Source organism: Micropterus dolomieu, linkage group LG01, assembly GCF_021292245.1.
Source record: "Micropterus dolomieu isolate WLL.071019.BEF.003 ecotype Adirondacks linkage group LG01, ASM2129224v1, whole genome shotgun sequence".
Classification (NCBI taxonomy): domain Eukaryota; kingdom Metazoa; phylum Chordata; class Actinopteri; order Centrarchiformes; family Centrarchidae; genus Micropterus; species Micropterus dolomieu.
Window position 1 is genome coordinate 45,042,640 of NC_060150.1, and position 16,573 is coordinate 45,059,212.

Below are 16,573 nucleotides of genomic sequence, written 5' to 3' on the forward strand. Positions count from 1 at the left end.
TTTTACCGATCTTGGGATGCTGGAAAACTCGATGTCTGTACGTCCGACGGCTGATATCCAAGACAGCCGGCATCTCTCTGTCACGGCCGACACATAGCTCCCTTGATTCTGCCTCCGCCGGTGTTATGCTGAGTTTTGCCTGCCTGCCGAGAATTGCTTTTAAACGTTGCCACATTTCATAGGACTAGACATGCATTGGGTGGGTTAAATAGGGGTTAAATAATTTATTTATCTTAAGAAGGAGGAGGATTTTCTCTTCATCCTGCAGTTTATCACAAACATTCAAAATCACTACATCAGGAGATATGCCTACATGGTTTTCACTGGACAGGAAGGGGATAAATTACTTGTAATCTGTAAAGTAACCAGAGCTGTCAGATAAATGTAGGGGATTGAAAAGAACAATATTTGCCTCTGATATGTGGTGGAGTAGAAGTATAAAGTCACATAACATGTAAAGTCAAGAAACGTACAAGCACCTTGACCACAAAAGTACAGCACCATCATAAATGTACTTATTCCCCCACTGTTTAAAGTACCCATTTACCTTTTTTCTTATTTGTCTTGTGTGAACTCAACACTGGCTCTAAAAGTCATCTGTATGTTGACTTGTTAAATAAAGTTGCTTGCAAACAATGGAAGATATGGCCTTAGGCGTAAATATGCCTCACATTACTGTACCATTGTATATTATTATCACTACGTCAAAACAGAACAGTTACAGTGGACTACAATTCATCTATTAACATCACAGTGCTCTTTTTTCAGTCCCTGAGCTAATACTGACCTGTGAGCACCGACTACATGAATTTATAAAACATTTCCCAGGAGAAAAGAAACGTTGTTATTTAAGTATTTCCTCTTTTCCCATTTAAGTTAGCCTGTCATCAGTCTGTCTGTGGCTCTGCTGACTGACTTTTACCTTTACAAACGACCAGATAACGCATATCTCTCAGAAATGCTTCGCATTTCTGCATTTCTCCAAAGTAAATATCACCCCTTCTCCAAAAGAAAAACACAGTCTACCAACAATAAATTAGTTTCACACTTGAGTTTGTTTTCTTCTATTTACAAGTGCAGCAACTTGCTCTCTCTTTGACCTCCGGCGTCTGATAGCGCGGGTCAGTGTGAGCTGTCCACTGCAGATAAACACACACAGCAGCGCTTACTCTTGCCAATGGAAACAAGAACACTAGATAAGGACAGAAAAGTGTGTGCGTAGATGCAGAGTTTAAACCAGTGGTTTTCTTTTCAGTTTGTGGTAGATTTAGAAAACTGAATATATAAACTCCATATCTTACTCCAGTAAAGACCAAAATTATCACGAAGAAAGATAGCCCAGCTTTACATACTTAAAGGATATGTAGTCTGTAAAAATGTATGTTGGACAAACGTTTATGTGTGTTTCTCAGAATCTATTAGTCTACCCTCATTGATGTAAAAACACCTCTCAGTAAACACACAATTATTTGACAGCACCACAAACTACAGCCTCCAAAATAATCATAAAGCTAAAGTATAAGCACCTCAAACAGGACATTACCTTCATGAAGCTATTTATTGCAGGGATCTTAGAATAGACTGCCTTAGATTTAGCAAGGCATACATAAATATCCATATTTGGCAATTACTTTTTGAAATTTAATTAATTATGTGAGCATGATGCATCATAATACATGAGTAAGTCTGGCTTCTTTTTCTTTATTAGTAAACTTTAGAGCAATATCTTCATATCGCAGCCACTAAAACCGGACAAAAAAGGTAAGACTGTAAGAGCTGACTGGTGACGTATTCAGTACTGTTTCTACTGTGCATTAATTTAGAGCGGTGATTAAACTTGTCCCATTCTTTGCCTCCAACTCTTCAGTTATTTCTTTACATGTTGCGAAAGAATAATTGCCAAAAACAGCAATAGATATAGACATATTCATCAAACATATTTTATAATATACGCATACTGCACAATGCAGGAGAAAGAACAAATATGACTCAGTCTCCTTGATTAAAGCTTTTATACATAAAACATACGGAGTCCCAGGTTTACAGTTGTGTTCAAAAGCTTACACATCTCCCTCTCATGTACATAATCAACATTAATGCACTCAACTGTGTAAATAACAAGACAGAAAAGACAAAACAATCATTCTTTGTACAAGGCAGGTATGTTTTTGGCTGTTTTTAAGTAGAACTGAAACCCAGAAAAGGGTCAGACCGATCTGTCTGTTTGCAGATATTCTTCATGTAACTGAATTTCACATGTCGTCAGTTTATAGTTCAGGATTGTGATATGATGGAAGATGCTCCCTAATTAAAGTGTGGACTGTGGAAGTGCATTTAACTCATTCATGTATATTCATTTAAAAGCAATAATTCTCCTATATTGAAGAGTTCATAATGTTCTACAGTTTTGGACACCCAGACCCAAGAGACACAGTGGTCACAGTGGTGTTTTGGCAGAAAAACATACATGTTATAAAATAAACAATGAAACAAAAACATTAATGGACAATCATTATTTACATGAGTCCCAACTCCAAGATGAAAATGCTCTTTATCATCTGGAGATGGGGGTCGGGACGCAAACAAGGGATTGCAAACTAAATCTGAAGGGTTGTGAGATGATTGACCGGCGGAGGAAAGCATGAAATGTATTTCTGCTACATAAAGCTTTTTTTCTTGAACAACTGGATTGTTTATACTGTAACAACTGTTAAAAAAAAACAAGTAGCTTATTTTAAAGGCCAATTTATACATCTGCTACGTACACTACACCATAGCCTGACACGTACCTCCCAAAAATGTAACTACACAACACAGACCGCAAGAACTGTGATTGGGCGGCTTGATATCATCACATTTCCTAATACGAATTTCCAGCTTGTCCTTCTTCACCGCCATTTCCAAATTAAGTCCGATGCTCATTTCTGTTTTTGGTAATTTGGTAAAAAATGACTGCTGTTCAACATCGATCAGTTTCAGTCGCCATTGTTTGTAGTAGCCTACAGCAACGAAGAAGAAGAAACTCAACACAGTGGAACATAGAAACCACCGCCAACTAACGTTTTGGTGTTGGAATTGCAGAGCGACGCAGACACCAACGCACAAATGCTCAGGACGGCATGTAGCCTACGGCGTCGACTCGACGCAGAAGTATAAATTGGCTTTAAGGGGTCACAAGCCAAAAAGGTTGGGAACCACTGTGGCATCATGTCTTACTTAAAATCACCAACAGGAGACTGACAGGAACATTTAATTCCAAATCCGTAGTTAATATCCAACGTGAAATAAACGTGGTATCAGGTCTGCCTAGTCTGCACCCTTGGACTTAAGGCCCATTTATACTCCTGCGTAGGGTCTACATGCGTAGCCTACGGCGTAGGTACATCCATGCATTTATACTTGTGTGTAGGTCTGTCCGTCATTCTGCAATTACACCCCCAAACGCTAGTCGGCAGTAGCGCTACAGCGTCCACGGTGTTGACTTTTGCTGGTCGAGCAGGCTAACTTCCGGTTTAGCTGCTGGTGTAGTCTTTTCAAATGTTACTGGCCGAATGGATCACAAGTCTGATAGCGAAATGAGTCATTTTGCCCGGGTTGTGACGGTCAGATATATTGATTCACTGTGTTACAGCCGCCGTTTTGGCCGTTAGTAAATGTTACTTTAAAGCGCGGGGTACTTCCGGTCGGCTTGGAGGCATTGCGAGGCTACCCAGCCGACCAATCAAAGACCTTACAGTCTGCGTCGACTTGACGTGTAGTTACATTTTGAAGGAGGTGCACATCAGGGGACGGCGTAGGTGTAGGCTACAGGGCTACGCCGTCGATTTGACACAGAAGTATAAATTGCACTTTACTGTAATTCAAAAACAATCATCAAAATCTAAAAATTCTCCACCACATGTCGTTTTTTTAGTCATTTGTAAAATCATAATACTTGTGCATAAATTCTTTAGGGCATGTTTGTAATCTTTTTGGTAAATGCTGAAGACCTTCCTAAAAAAGATGATATATCTGCTGCTGGCATGAAAACAACAGCGCTGCAGTTGATACACTCAGCTGTCTCCTAGAAATATCTAACAACTGAGAATATATATTTGTGTTATGTTTATGTTGTTCTGCATTGTTTCAACAGGCACTGTTTCATTTGTGTCACGAACTGAAAAAATGTTGAAGACCATTGTAAGGGCAGTGATGTTAAAAATCTTCAGGAGGCATACACCGTCCGACCAGAAGTCCTCAGAAACTTCTGCGATATGTCAATAAAAGTGTCCTAGAGTAAGACTTTGAACTTCGTCTGAGTCGCTCTAAATATGAGCATCAGTTGTGGATGTCTTTACTTAAACAGGCCAATCTCTCTCCCTGGTCAGAGCATGGTGGTCTCAGTCTGCAGGATGGACTGGGCTCTGGAGTTCCTGGGAAACTGAGAAGAGTTTTCGGTGCCGTTTCGGCTCACTGACATGGCGTGCAGCTGGTACTCCCGTCCCACGTAACGCTTGAGAGATAAACTCCTCCACGTCCTCCGCAGCTCGCTCTGTACCTTTTTATACACAAACAAAGAGTTTAGTGTCTGTGAAGTCGAGAATTTAATTCACTAAATTATGTCTGGAAACCTGTGTGAGTAGACTCACCTCGCTGTTTAGGAAACAGTAGAGGATAGCCACAATTAGACCCTAAAACACACACACACATTCACAACTGTTACTGATTAAGCATCATCTTATAGTTCTGCAAAACGAGCTTCAATTTGAAAATAAAACGGCACATTCTGTACTAACAAAAAGGCTCCTGACAATAACTTTCAAGTTTTTGTTTTCAACTGTATATTACCTACAAAACATTAACATTTTAGAGGGCATCTGCACTTAAAAACTGAACATTTGAGCATCAGATTTGGTTTAAAGTCAGACCTTTAAAAGCCTCAAAGTGACCAAGAGATGAACACAAATGAAAAACAAATTAAGACAAAAACAAACAATAAAAAGAGTTCATGTCGGTCCAAATGTGGACAAACTGCTTCAGGAAATGTCTTACAGATCATACTGTTCATCTACTTTTACGACTTCTAAATAAAACCCTTTAACAATCAATGAAGAGGATCCGGTCTATTAAATATTGTAAAAGTTCTGTCTTTATTCCTGGTTCACCTCCAAGACAACAAACGATCTATTCGACATACCTCAGAAAGTACAAAGAGGTCCACAGTATGCTTTGGTTACTGTAATAATATCTGGAAGTGCTCTGCGGACAGAAGCCACAACCCAACAATATGTTTACCTGGAATGATCCGAGGCCAAGTTCAAAGAAGATCTTGATCTGCTTCATGGTTTTGTCCGCCGGCTTCATCAGGTACACGAACACCACGTAGTTTATCCCAAACAGAGGGATCAGCAGGAGGGTGGACTTAGCCAGGCGTCTACAGAACACAAGACAGAGGTGCGCAGACATCAGGAACCCACAGCTAAAGTAACACACAGTACTGTGCAAACAGTGTTTTCAAGCGCTTCAGTTATTGACTTTTTTTTTTAGTGCATTTTCAAAAATGTAGGAAACTGTGTTTATTAAAAAAAAAAATCTGGTTTTAATTACCAGAAGCATTCAGGTCTTTGCTAACAGTAACAGGACATTGTTTATTGTAACCCACAGTGTTCTCTAGTAGCAACAAACAAGACACTACATTTACATTTTTAAAACCAAAAACTGCATTTACAGCCAAAGTATGTCAGAATATTTCATGCTTATTGTATGATTAGTAACAGTCACATCTGGCATAGAACGAAGACTGAGTGAGGTGGACTTTATGTTTATTTAAATGTATTATTTATATTTGATAATTAATTAGTGATTTAGCTGACGCTTTTATCCAAAACGACTTACAATTGCTATATATGTCAGAGGTCGCACGCCTCTGGAGCAACTAGGGGTTAAGTGTCTTGCTCAGAAACACATGGTGGATGTGTCGCAGCGGGAATCAAACCAACGTCTCCCATGCCAAAAGTATGTGTCTTAGGTACTGCGCTATCACCATGGTTGCCTAACGTAATGTAAAAATCAAATAAATAAAAGGTAAAATCTGTCCTGGTGTTCTGGGAGCGTACTTGTATTGCGATTGCTCATTTCCTCCGACGTCAGTGCAGCGCAGCTTCTGCACCAAGATGCGGATGATGCTGATGAAGATAATGAAGTTGATCTTGTAGAGAAACACAAAACAGGGAGAAAGAGCCCCGTTAGTAAATGTCTGTCTTCAACACCACAAAGATCTAATTTAGAATACGTGAAATCGTAAAAGTACAACAACGAAATTTATCCCAGTGACGTCTTTTTAGAGAACTGATTTTTAAAAAAACAGTGGCATCATGTAAACAAACTGGCATTAAAAGGGTTAAAATGATGAAAAATACACGAATATTTGGTGTTTATGATCAGGGCAGATGTTGGTCAAAAGATTTAAGTCCCTGAAAGTGGAAAATAATATTAATGTATAATTGTTTTATTGCAGTTTTCTTTTGTCCCTTAACATCTCCAGAGCTATATTTCTTTGTAATATGACACAGCACAAAAAAGTGCATGAAAGTCAATGTTTGTCCTAATCTTTGACATATACCAGGCTCTAAAACATCCACTTTGCATTCATTAAACATTTTTTAAAACTTGTTTTTGTTTTCGCCATTAAGAAAAACAAGGGCACTGTGTAAACAAACTGTTATTTAAAGGGTTAAATTCTGAAAATTAATGATTATTTGGTATTTATGATCAGGGCAGATGTTGTAAGTAATTGAAAGTAGAAAATATTAATGTATAATGTTTTTATAAAAGTGTTTTGACATTGACATACGTCATTATTACCGCGGCACAAGCGCCACATCTTGCTTTGGTGTTCTGACTAATCATCTGCTTGCAAACATGTTTAGAAACAAACTGCTGAATGATTGAACGGTATCTAAACGTTATCTCTGTTTTTAGATGTGATGCCAAAGACCGACGCACATGCACTGAGATATCATATTAAGTTATTAAAATGTCTCCAGATGTTACTGTTGAGTTTACACAGCTGGTTGATTAAAGTCACACAAAAAAAGATGCTGAATGTTAATTGTTATATAGTTTTGTGAATCTACTGTATATGTTTCATAGTTATTTATTTATAGTTATAGTTATTATTATAAATTCCAACTGCAATGAAGTGCTTTAGTTGATAATATAAAATGTGCATTTTTTAAATAAAAAAAGTTACTGAACTCTTTAAAAAATTACAGTATTATGATAAGATGTTGGAGCAAAACTCACAATGACAGATGCCACGATGGGCCAGTCGATCAGTCTATTGGGGACAGGGTTGTCGTTCATCTCCCAACACCTGAAAATAAGAAAATAAATCTGTGAAGTTTTTATAGTTTTTTAGTATTTGTAAAACCAGAGCTGGCTTCCTCTATAAGTAAACTAACAAGCTGCTATAATGCCTTCAACAACCATCAAAGGACCGTCTCAAAACACCAAATGTCTATTGTCTAAAGGTTCCCCAAAAATGTTTTCTTTTGGGGAACCAATGGGCCTCATTGGTCAAATTAGTGGTTGTCAAACTCGAAGGCAGGCAAAAGGGTGAGCGAGTAAATCTGATTCATGTGGGAGCCACAAATGAATGAGAGTACATTCATGCTAGCAAAGGTTCAAGTTAGCAAGATTTTTTTTAGAAGAAAAGTCAAGATAATATTACAAAGAATCAAAGATCCCTTTCAGACATATGAACATACTCATACTGTAATCCTATTTATACTGTGAAGGGAAGCAACACTTAATATAATTTCATGAAATCTAGAGGTTGTCAGCCTCTAGTGGCTGACAACAGTGTTTGCATTTTAATAAACAAGAAGGTTGTTTATTAAAATGCAAACATTTTGCAGCTGTGCAGAGCAGGACGTGCACACTCACCTCGTGTCCTCCATGTTTATCCTACATATGATCCACGCAACCATGAAAACAAAAGGGATTCCTGGGAGACAGAGGAGAGAAAAGTCTGTTTAGATTCTCCGTCTGCCAGACACAGAACATCCACACAAGGTGCCACGCAGGAACTATGACGACTACTGTACACACACAGGTACATGAAACAGCTGGCGCTAAATGGAAATGCATTAGTAAGAGGAAGCGTTGGTTAAGTGGTGATGGATGGTGGAAGAAGGTGGCAGCAGCTGAGACAGAACGGGACTGAGAGGCCAGGAGACTGTTTAAGACCAGACTTTTCTTGCAATACACTGATCTGCTTCACCAGCATGATGATGTCTGTCTGTCTGTCTGTGCACGTGTCAATGTAAGAGTGTTTTTGTACGGTACCACTCTCATGTCCCCGTGTGGTAAAGATGAAGCTACAGCCAGCAGCTAGTTAGCGTAGAACAAATCAAACAAACAAAGTGTAACATATAACTTAGTGGGCTTTAGAGCTGCTGGTAGGAGGATAAATTTACCTTTAGCCCGAGCCAGGATTGCTGTTTTCCCGTTTCAAGTCTATGCTAGACTAAGCTAACAAGCTGCTGGCTATAACTTCATATTTGTCATGGTTTTTGTTTATTATTTCCTGTTTTATTTTGAAAGCATCCTTCCTCATCAGTCTTGTGTTACTTTACTTCCTGTCTTTGTGTGTTTCCCCGCCTGTTTGATTGTCTGGGCCTCTCTTTTCACCTGTGTCTTGTTATCACTTGTGTATTTTAGTCTGTGTGTTCCCTTTGTTAGTTGCCGTTAGTTTTTTTTCTGATGCTGCCACTGGTGGGAAATAAAGTCAGACGGTTTTAATCTTTTAAATCTTATTATATATGTACTATTATATATGATGTACTGTACATCATATAAAAAATGATCAAGACAAGAAAAATAACAACAAGCAGCGTTGGGCGGGCCCTTGCACGTGTAGTGCGTCGAGGTGTGAGGCGGCCATGTTTTGTTAGAAACAGCTTACTTCCTTTTACCAGTGCGTGGCGCTATGACGTTGAGTGAATATTTTCATGTAGATGTTTTCAGGATGGGGCTGTTATTGACCATGTAGAGTTTGGTACAGATCTGAGCATTTACACTGAAGTCATATAAATAACTGTTTTAACAACAGGGACCTCACACGTTTCGTGCTCGGGCCCTAATTAACTATTCATAACTAAACTATTGTAATATATAATTAAAGAAAAATTAAAATATTGGTATGCGTTGCAGAATATTTGTGAATAACTTCCATGATTTCAAATACTTTCTACAAATCGTGCTCGCCCTGCTGGAAACAGGCTGTACGAATCCCCTGATTTCAGCCATCAACGTGGTTAGAGAAATATATTCAGAACCACACTAAGAAAGACCCAAGCTCCTGCTGTTGAGCTGCCTACCCCAGCCGATGAGCATGTAGATGGAGAGGCGGATGGAGTAGTTGTGGATGACGAGCAGCAGCGTGTGCAGGTAGAGACCCTCCACCAGCAGCCAGAAGAAGTTGGCCATGATGAAGTAGTTGAAGAACACCAGACTGGCCTTACAGCCCACCTACAACAACATATTTGTTTTCATTACACTCACATGCAACAACAGTAAAGCTGAATGTAATGATGTGAAATGTTTTTTAAGACATGAATCAAGAAGACGAATAATTAAATATTGAATTTAGATACTAAGACAAAGATTCTCCTGGTTTTTATAGAGAACACAGTAAAGCTTGAAGGAACTGTTGTCATTATACAGATTTGCACAATGAAATTCAGTGGTAGGCCCCTCCATAGTACACATAAACAAATATTCATATAATAATAATATAACAATAATTTCAATTAGAAAAGAATAAAAATAATAAAGTAGTAAAGTGAATACAAGCAGCCGTATAGGAAGAAATAAAAAGGCAAGCTAAACAGTTATGTGTATCTGTATGTAAATACATACAGATACACATACTTGTATATCTATATTAACATATACATACTGTACATATATATATATATATATACATACATACAATATATTCACATATATACTGTCCGTTGTATATACATATACACATGCATATATCTATATACATATATGTACACTGTATGTGTTTATATTTACATATATATACGAACACACATATACATATTAATACATATACATATGGTTCAAACTAATTGTATTAGATCATATTAGACTGTCTATTTGCATTTTAGGAAAGCTCCTCTTAGGAACGGTAAAAATAAATGTGTGTGTGCATGAAGTCACCAGCGATGGCTGCGTGCTGCAGTCTGTGTTTTCATCAGCTGAGAAGAGCAGCGTGTCCTTGGCCAGCACGGCCACGGCTCGCAGCATGAACGACACAAACAAGTTCAGATGGATGTAGTTCCTCGTGCAGTGCAGCCTCCTGCATGTACACACACACACACACACACACACACACACAGAGGAATGTGTAGAAGTGTGTTTACAGAGGGTGTCGGGGTGTGAATCCACTGAAAGATGTGGTATCTAAACATGCTGATAGCAGCCGAGTGAACCGCTGGAGCTGATCCAGACTGAGCTGCAGCTTTCATCACACATTTTTACAACACGCTGTTATCTCCCTGAGTACTCTGTGTGTTAGGAGACATTCATGTGTTTAAGAGAGTCTACTGAGGTTTATATTATATATCCTGAGTAAATCCTTAACAAATCCTGAAAGTGTTAGGTTCTAAGGTTAACACCTTTGCACAGCAAGCCTGATGTATTCCTCAGTAAATGTGGGAGACGACTCTAAACTGTCGACCATCATCATACATTTTCATTAAAATAACCTTAATTATCTGTGTTTGCATAGAAAAAAAAAATACTTTAATTAATTTACTTCACATGGGGGAGAAACACATGTGAGCTTAAGATACTGTTTCTGCCAGGTGAGTTATAATTAACTAAATGATAATTGGTCATTTTTGATGTCTTACGTGTGAGGGATGTTTAAAACGAGCAGATCTTGAAACCATTCTTGATGCAACCTTGACATCGATGCTCTTGAAACTCTCTTTCCCAGACAGAATCATCACATCTGCGGCAACATTCAACCAGTTGTTGGGGAAGATATTTATAATGACTTACCTCTTATTCTGCAGACTGTGGAGCAACCATGGAGCACTGAACACATCCATTCAACAGATTATATTATTATTATTATTATTAGTTTTCAGACTTAAGACAGACGTTTGTGTTAATTTTTTTGTAGTTTCACAGCTAGATATGAAAATATAGCTAGTTTATACCGCAATAAAAGATATTTTGAGTATACATTTATATTACAGACAGAAAGTGATCCACAGCCGAACATTCATACATATCCACACAGAAATTTGGGGCTCCTAGGGTTTGCTCAAGGATACTTAGACATGCAGATTGGGGGAGGTGGGGATTGAGCCTAACTGCAACATTTAAACACAGTGATCCGACCTATCTGACGTATTTACTATGTTGCTTTGCTAACGTCCCTGATAAATCAAATCCACCCAAAAGCATGATCTAGTTTTGGATAAGCTCAAGCTTTCATTTAGGAAAATTAGGTCTCCAAATTCATTTGAGTGAAAGTGTTGTTATTAATATTATATGAAAGCATACAACATGCATTTTAGATGAATGAGATGTAAACACTTTGAAATAACATCATGAAAAAAGAAAACATTCATCATATCGCTGCAATTAAATTGTATATTTTCTACCAGGAAGTTCTTGTAAACAAACATTGCGATTGGTTCTATAAAGGCATAAACAAAGGACATTAACCTTTACCTAATTTGTTAGAACACAAAGCCGTCGCTCTGGCTTATTTGAAAAAGATGCGTTTGTCTGTGTGCACACAAACTGTATTTATTTATCTGAGATACCTGAAGATGCACCGAGCATCTGCGAAAAAGAATCTCAGTTTGAACACCTTGTCTCACTTGTTTAACCGGCGTGGTCGTGTGAATGGCGGGCGGTGTGTGTGGTGTACGTGTGTCTACCTGAACAAACAGATGACGATGGTGCTGGTGAGCAGAGAGATGAGGGTCAGGCTGTGGCCCAGAGTGGACAGTATCTTCACCACTTTGTAGAAGACCAGCTGGACACACAAACACAGAAAATAAATGTTGAAGGAAAAGCTAAGGCTTGAAAGGCTCCTTAACGGTCAAAGCTCGCCATTTTAATTGCATTCTTTGATTTAATTTTATATTAATCTATCTTATTACATACAAATAGCACTTTAAATACAAATCAAACAATATTTTCCTGTTGTGTAGTCAGCTCTTTAACTTCTGTAAAAACAATACTAAAGTGTAAAACTATTCTGTTACAAGTGAAAGACCTGCATCAGAATCAGAAACAGCTTTATTAGACATAAACCTATATAAAAATGATGAAATAAACAAGATATACAGGTCATAAAAGATAATAGAGACTACTAGCATTCAAACTTGCTCAGCATCACAATAAACTAAACTTATATAAAAATGTTTATTTTAATGTAAATGTACACATTTCTATGTTTACCTAACTGCTCAAATAGTGAATGTGTCAATCAATTAAGTCGCAAATTCATGGACGAACCTGGGAGTGTGTTTGGACAGAACCCAAGCTTCAATTTTTAAAAATTAAAAGTAAACAAACTCTTTTTTCCAGATTAAACTGGTCTTAACATGACAGCTACACACTGTAGGCAGTGGTAGAATAAGTACTTCAAACTTTTACTTTAGTAAAGGAGGTAATAACAACAGTGTAAAAATATTCTGTTACAATAAAACTCCTGCATTACTTAAGTAAAAGTCTGTTAGTATAGGCACAAAATTAAAGTACCAAAAGTAAACAAACTCATTATGCAGAATGGCCCATTTTAGAAGAACATATATTATATTACCGGATTATTATTAGAGATGCATTAATGTGTTCATCAATTTAATGGTGCAGCTGGATAAGGTGGAGCTAATACAATAATATATATCGTAATTTAATAGTTGATTTCTATTAACTAGTAACTGGTGACTGAAGCTGTCAAATAGATGTCATGGAGTAAAAGTAGAAAACTTCAGTAAAGGCAGTCGGTTGAAGCCACTTGGAGGCGCTGCTCTCTGTTTTGTTAATCTACACATTAAACAAATAAAATGGCTGTGTGAACAATTATTGTTTACTTCTCCAACAAGCAAACAAAGCTGCAGCCTGGTAACTGAAGAGATCAGGAGGAGCCTTGTGTGGTCATTTCGAGAGCTGAAGAGGAGGGAATAATAATAACCCTGTGGCCAATCAGAAACAAGTATTCTCAGTGTACCTGAAAACCTCCTTTTACCTTTAAAACAGCACACATAAGTCCAGGCACATTTTCCCACACCGCCCAACAGCGAGGAGACTGAAGGACGAGACAGCAGCACTCATTGAGCTTCTGGTTTTTAAGAGTGGAGACGTTTTTTTACAATAAGAGCAGGATTCAGGATGAGTCTGGTCTATTTCAAAACAGCACAAACTCTCCATAAACTCTTCAGGCCGACACACAGAGATGGATCTGGACTTTAGAGTTGTGTATTACTGCTCTATTTCTGTGTGTGTGTGTGTGTGTGTCGGTGCCTGGCGTTCATCGCTCTCTCGTCATCTATAAACAACATTCCCCCCGTCTGACACACCATCTGGCGATTAACTGGACATTCACACACTCACGCACTCTCTCAGTAAATATATTTAGACCGTGCATGAGCACGCGCACATTAATGTACACCAACTGTAAACCTTTTCACCTACTGTTAACCACATTTAAATACACTCGCATGGAAACATTTGCATGTGTCAACATTGTGCATGCCTCCCAAAACTATGCATACCAACGTTAAGTGAGTGGTTAACGTTGTGAAACGGTCGCAGTTTGGTGAGGTCAAGGAAAACGCTGTGGTTTGTCATTTTTCCTTAGGATGGGTTTATATACTTCTTCAGACTCCCCCTGTGTGTCAAAATTGGTCTGATCAGCCAGTATATAAGCCCCCTTTGTTTCTCTTGTAGTAGGTCAGTTGTATTTTTGAGTTTCTTATGTTCAAAGCTTAAGTTATGTTCCGTTTATTTGACCTTTTTTTTTTTTTTTACAGGCCCAAACCTTGTCATAAATTTTTCGGGAAAATAAAAATTCTCTCGTGACTCCTCCCGCCTGACTGCTTGGTCCCTAACACGTCTTTTTTCTGGTGAGGACAGTCTCTTATTACACATTGACATGTTCATTTCTAAACAAGCACATTTGTACTTCTATATATGCGAGGAGCCTCATTAACATCATGCATGCCCCCGGCAGCTAACTCCATTCTTAACCTTGACAATAAAAACAAACCTCTACAAACCGCAGCTGTTACCTTAAAGGGGACCTATAATGCTGCATTTCCAGCCTTATATTATAGTTCTATATTTTCTATCTTATACTGCCTATATCCAAACTTGTTTGACGCAGCACTTTCTTGGCGACATATTGAACAACTTTAAATTCTACTTCAAAAGGCCGGCGTGTCGCGCTGAGCGGTATAGACAGACTGAGCGTAGCGGTTGCCAGGAGGATAGAGCTGCGTGCAACTGACCCTGGAGAACTGTCTCCTTATTTTAAATATATTTACCTCATTATTTGAAGCTTCGGCCATGTTTAACATGAACATCCGACAGCGTGACATTATAGATTTGACACAAAACCTTTAATCTAAAACTAATTCTAACTTTAACCCCAAATTTTTATCCTCAAACAGCAGGACCAGCCAAAATGTCTCTCTTTGCAATGATATCGTGACTCGCAAGGTACAAACTCTTAACTGGTCCTCATAAAGATCGATGTCAAAGAGCACTCACACACAAACAGTGAAGTTGAAAGTGCTGTACATCCACTTCTGCAGCTGCTGTACTTACATCATCTCGAGACACTTTACTTAAATATTTCCATTTCTGGAGACTTTCTCCTCTCTGTCCTTCTTTCCATATTTCTTTTTTCATCCTTTGTCTTGTCCTTCGTTGTCTCTGCTTTTCCTTCTCCCATTTTGTCTGTCCTTTGTTTTTGTTTTATAACTCTTGCCTTGTTTCTTCCTTTTATCTGTTTCATTTGTTCCCTCTGTTCTATCCTGCTTTAGTCTTTCCTTCCTTCTCACAAGGTTTACAAAAATCCATCAATCTTCAGATTTGGGGATTTTCATGTCAATGTACACCGATCAGCCATAACATTATGACCCCTGACAGGGGGAGAGCGAAGGCTGGCCCGCGTGATCCGATCCAACAGACGAGCTATTGTAGGTCAGACTGCGGAAAACGTTGATGCTGGTCAGAACACACAGCGCACACACAGTGGAGTCAGGGCTTCGACTGGTCAGGGCTGTTTTGGGGCGGCAAAAGGGAGACAATTATGACCAACAGGTGGTCGTAAAGTTAATCGGTGTACATCAACTGACCCCGACTGCTTTCTAATTTCCACACATTTGCATATTTCTTTAACTTTAAAGCTGCTGATATTCTCTATAACATTAAATATTCATTATTACAGTGAGTGCACAACAATTATAGTTAAAGTTGGAAAGAAAACACCCTAAGCTGTTAATCATTAAGAGGTTAAAACTCAGCTAATCTGCTGCATCAGGGGTGTGTGTGTGTGTGTGTGTGTGGTGTGATTCAAGAACACATGCCAGCGGCCTGGCAACATGAATAATCAAAAAACTGTTGTCTGACACTGACAAATCCTTCTTTAGCAACAGAAATATGTGGCATCAACTTTTCCGCAGAAATCTCCGATGTGAAATATCTGTTGTAACTTCTAAGAAGGGCCTTTAAGAAGTGAACGCAGAGTAACAGAGTATTTTTCCACTGAGGCATTACTACTTTTACTTAAGTATAAAGAGGTTCAGTACGTCTTCCACTCTCGGTCTGTCCGCTATAAATACGCACACACATACACAAACAGACAGTCACAGCCTGGCATCAGTGTCTCATTCCTGAGTTTGATTGTCAGGCCGTCTGGCTGGGAGCTGATGACCTGCTGGCTTTGGTCTGCTGCAGCCTCACTGCCTTCTATGTCCAAACACACCTCTGTCCATAAACTCTGGCTCGCTCGCTCTTTCTGTCTTCCTCTCTGACACCAAAGAATTAAAGCGATGTTGAACTTTAGGCTGAACAGCTTCCTGGCCATGATAGAAGTCTAAATCTGGTGCACTGTCTTTTTCTTCTGCTCCTGTGCGCTGTGTATTAAATAAGACCGACTCATGGCAGAGACCAGAGGAATGGGAAGACCATGACCGAAATCGTTTTTGTGACCAGGATTTAAAATTTACACAATTTTCTCTGTAATCTTTCAAACAAAAAGAAAAAATTATTTACAAAGAAATGCACAATCATTATAGTTAAAACAGAGGGGTTTGGGTTCAGTTTCTGGTGTTTAAGTGGTCTTCTAACCGTGTGACAACAGTTTGGGGCTGGCCCTTTCCTGTTTGTGACAATGCCCCCGTGCAAAATGTATGTGCACACAAATGAGGTCACTGCTGTACGTTTAAAATGTAGAAAAATTTTTAGACGTGTAAAAGCATACATTTCAAAGTATTTGTCACACAATTAAGTTACAAATTCATGAAGGAACCTGCAAGTGTATTTT

General features: G+C 38.6%; 1 protein-coding gene across 3 annotated transcripts in view; it reads right to left on the reverse strand.

Annotated features, from left to right (window-relative positions):
* Positions 1–1,995: 1,995 nt before the first annotated feature.
* The window catches only part of LOC123967344 (vasoactive intestinal polypeptide receptor 2-like), a 48,946-nt gene continuing 34,368 nt past the window's right edge, over positions 1,996–16,573 (reverse strand). For all 3 annotated transcript variants that reach the window (XM_046043507.1, XM_046043451.1, XM_046043515.1), the window contains 9 exons: positions 11,955–12,052; positions 10,216–10,354; positions 9,363–9,513; positions 7,927–7,987; positions 7,285–7,354; positions 6,096–6,187; positions 5,275–5,413; positions 4,629–4,670; positions 1,996–4,537 (listed from right to left, as the gene is read on the reverse strand). In XM_046043507.1, coding sequence (XP_045899463.1) covers positions 4,364–4,537; positions 4,629–4,670; positions 5,275–5,413; positions 6,096–6,187; positions 7,285–7,354; positions 7,927–7,987; positions 9,363–9,513; positions 10,216–10,354; positions 11,955–12,052 — 966 coding nt within the window. In that variant the 3' untranslated portion in view covers positions 1,996–4,363. The remainder of the gene's footprint in view (positions 4,538–4,628; positions 4,671–5,274; positions 5,414–6,095; positions 6,188–7,284; positions 7,355–7,926; positions 7,988–9,362; positions 9,514–10,215; positions 10,355–11,954; positions 12,053–16,573) is intronic.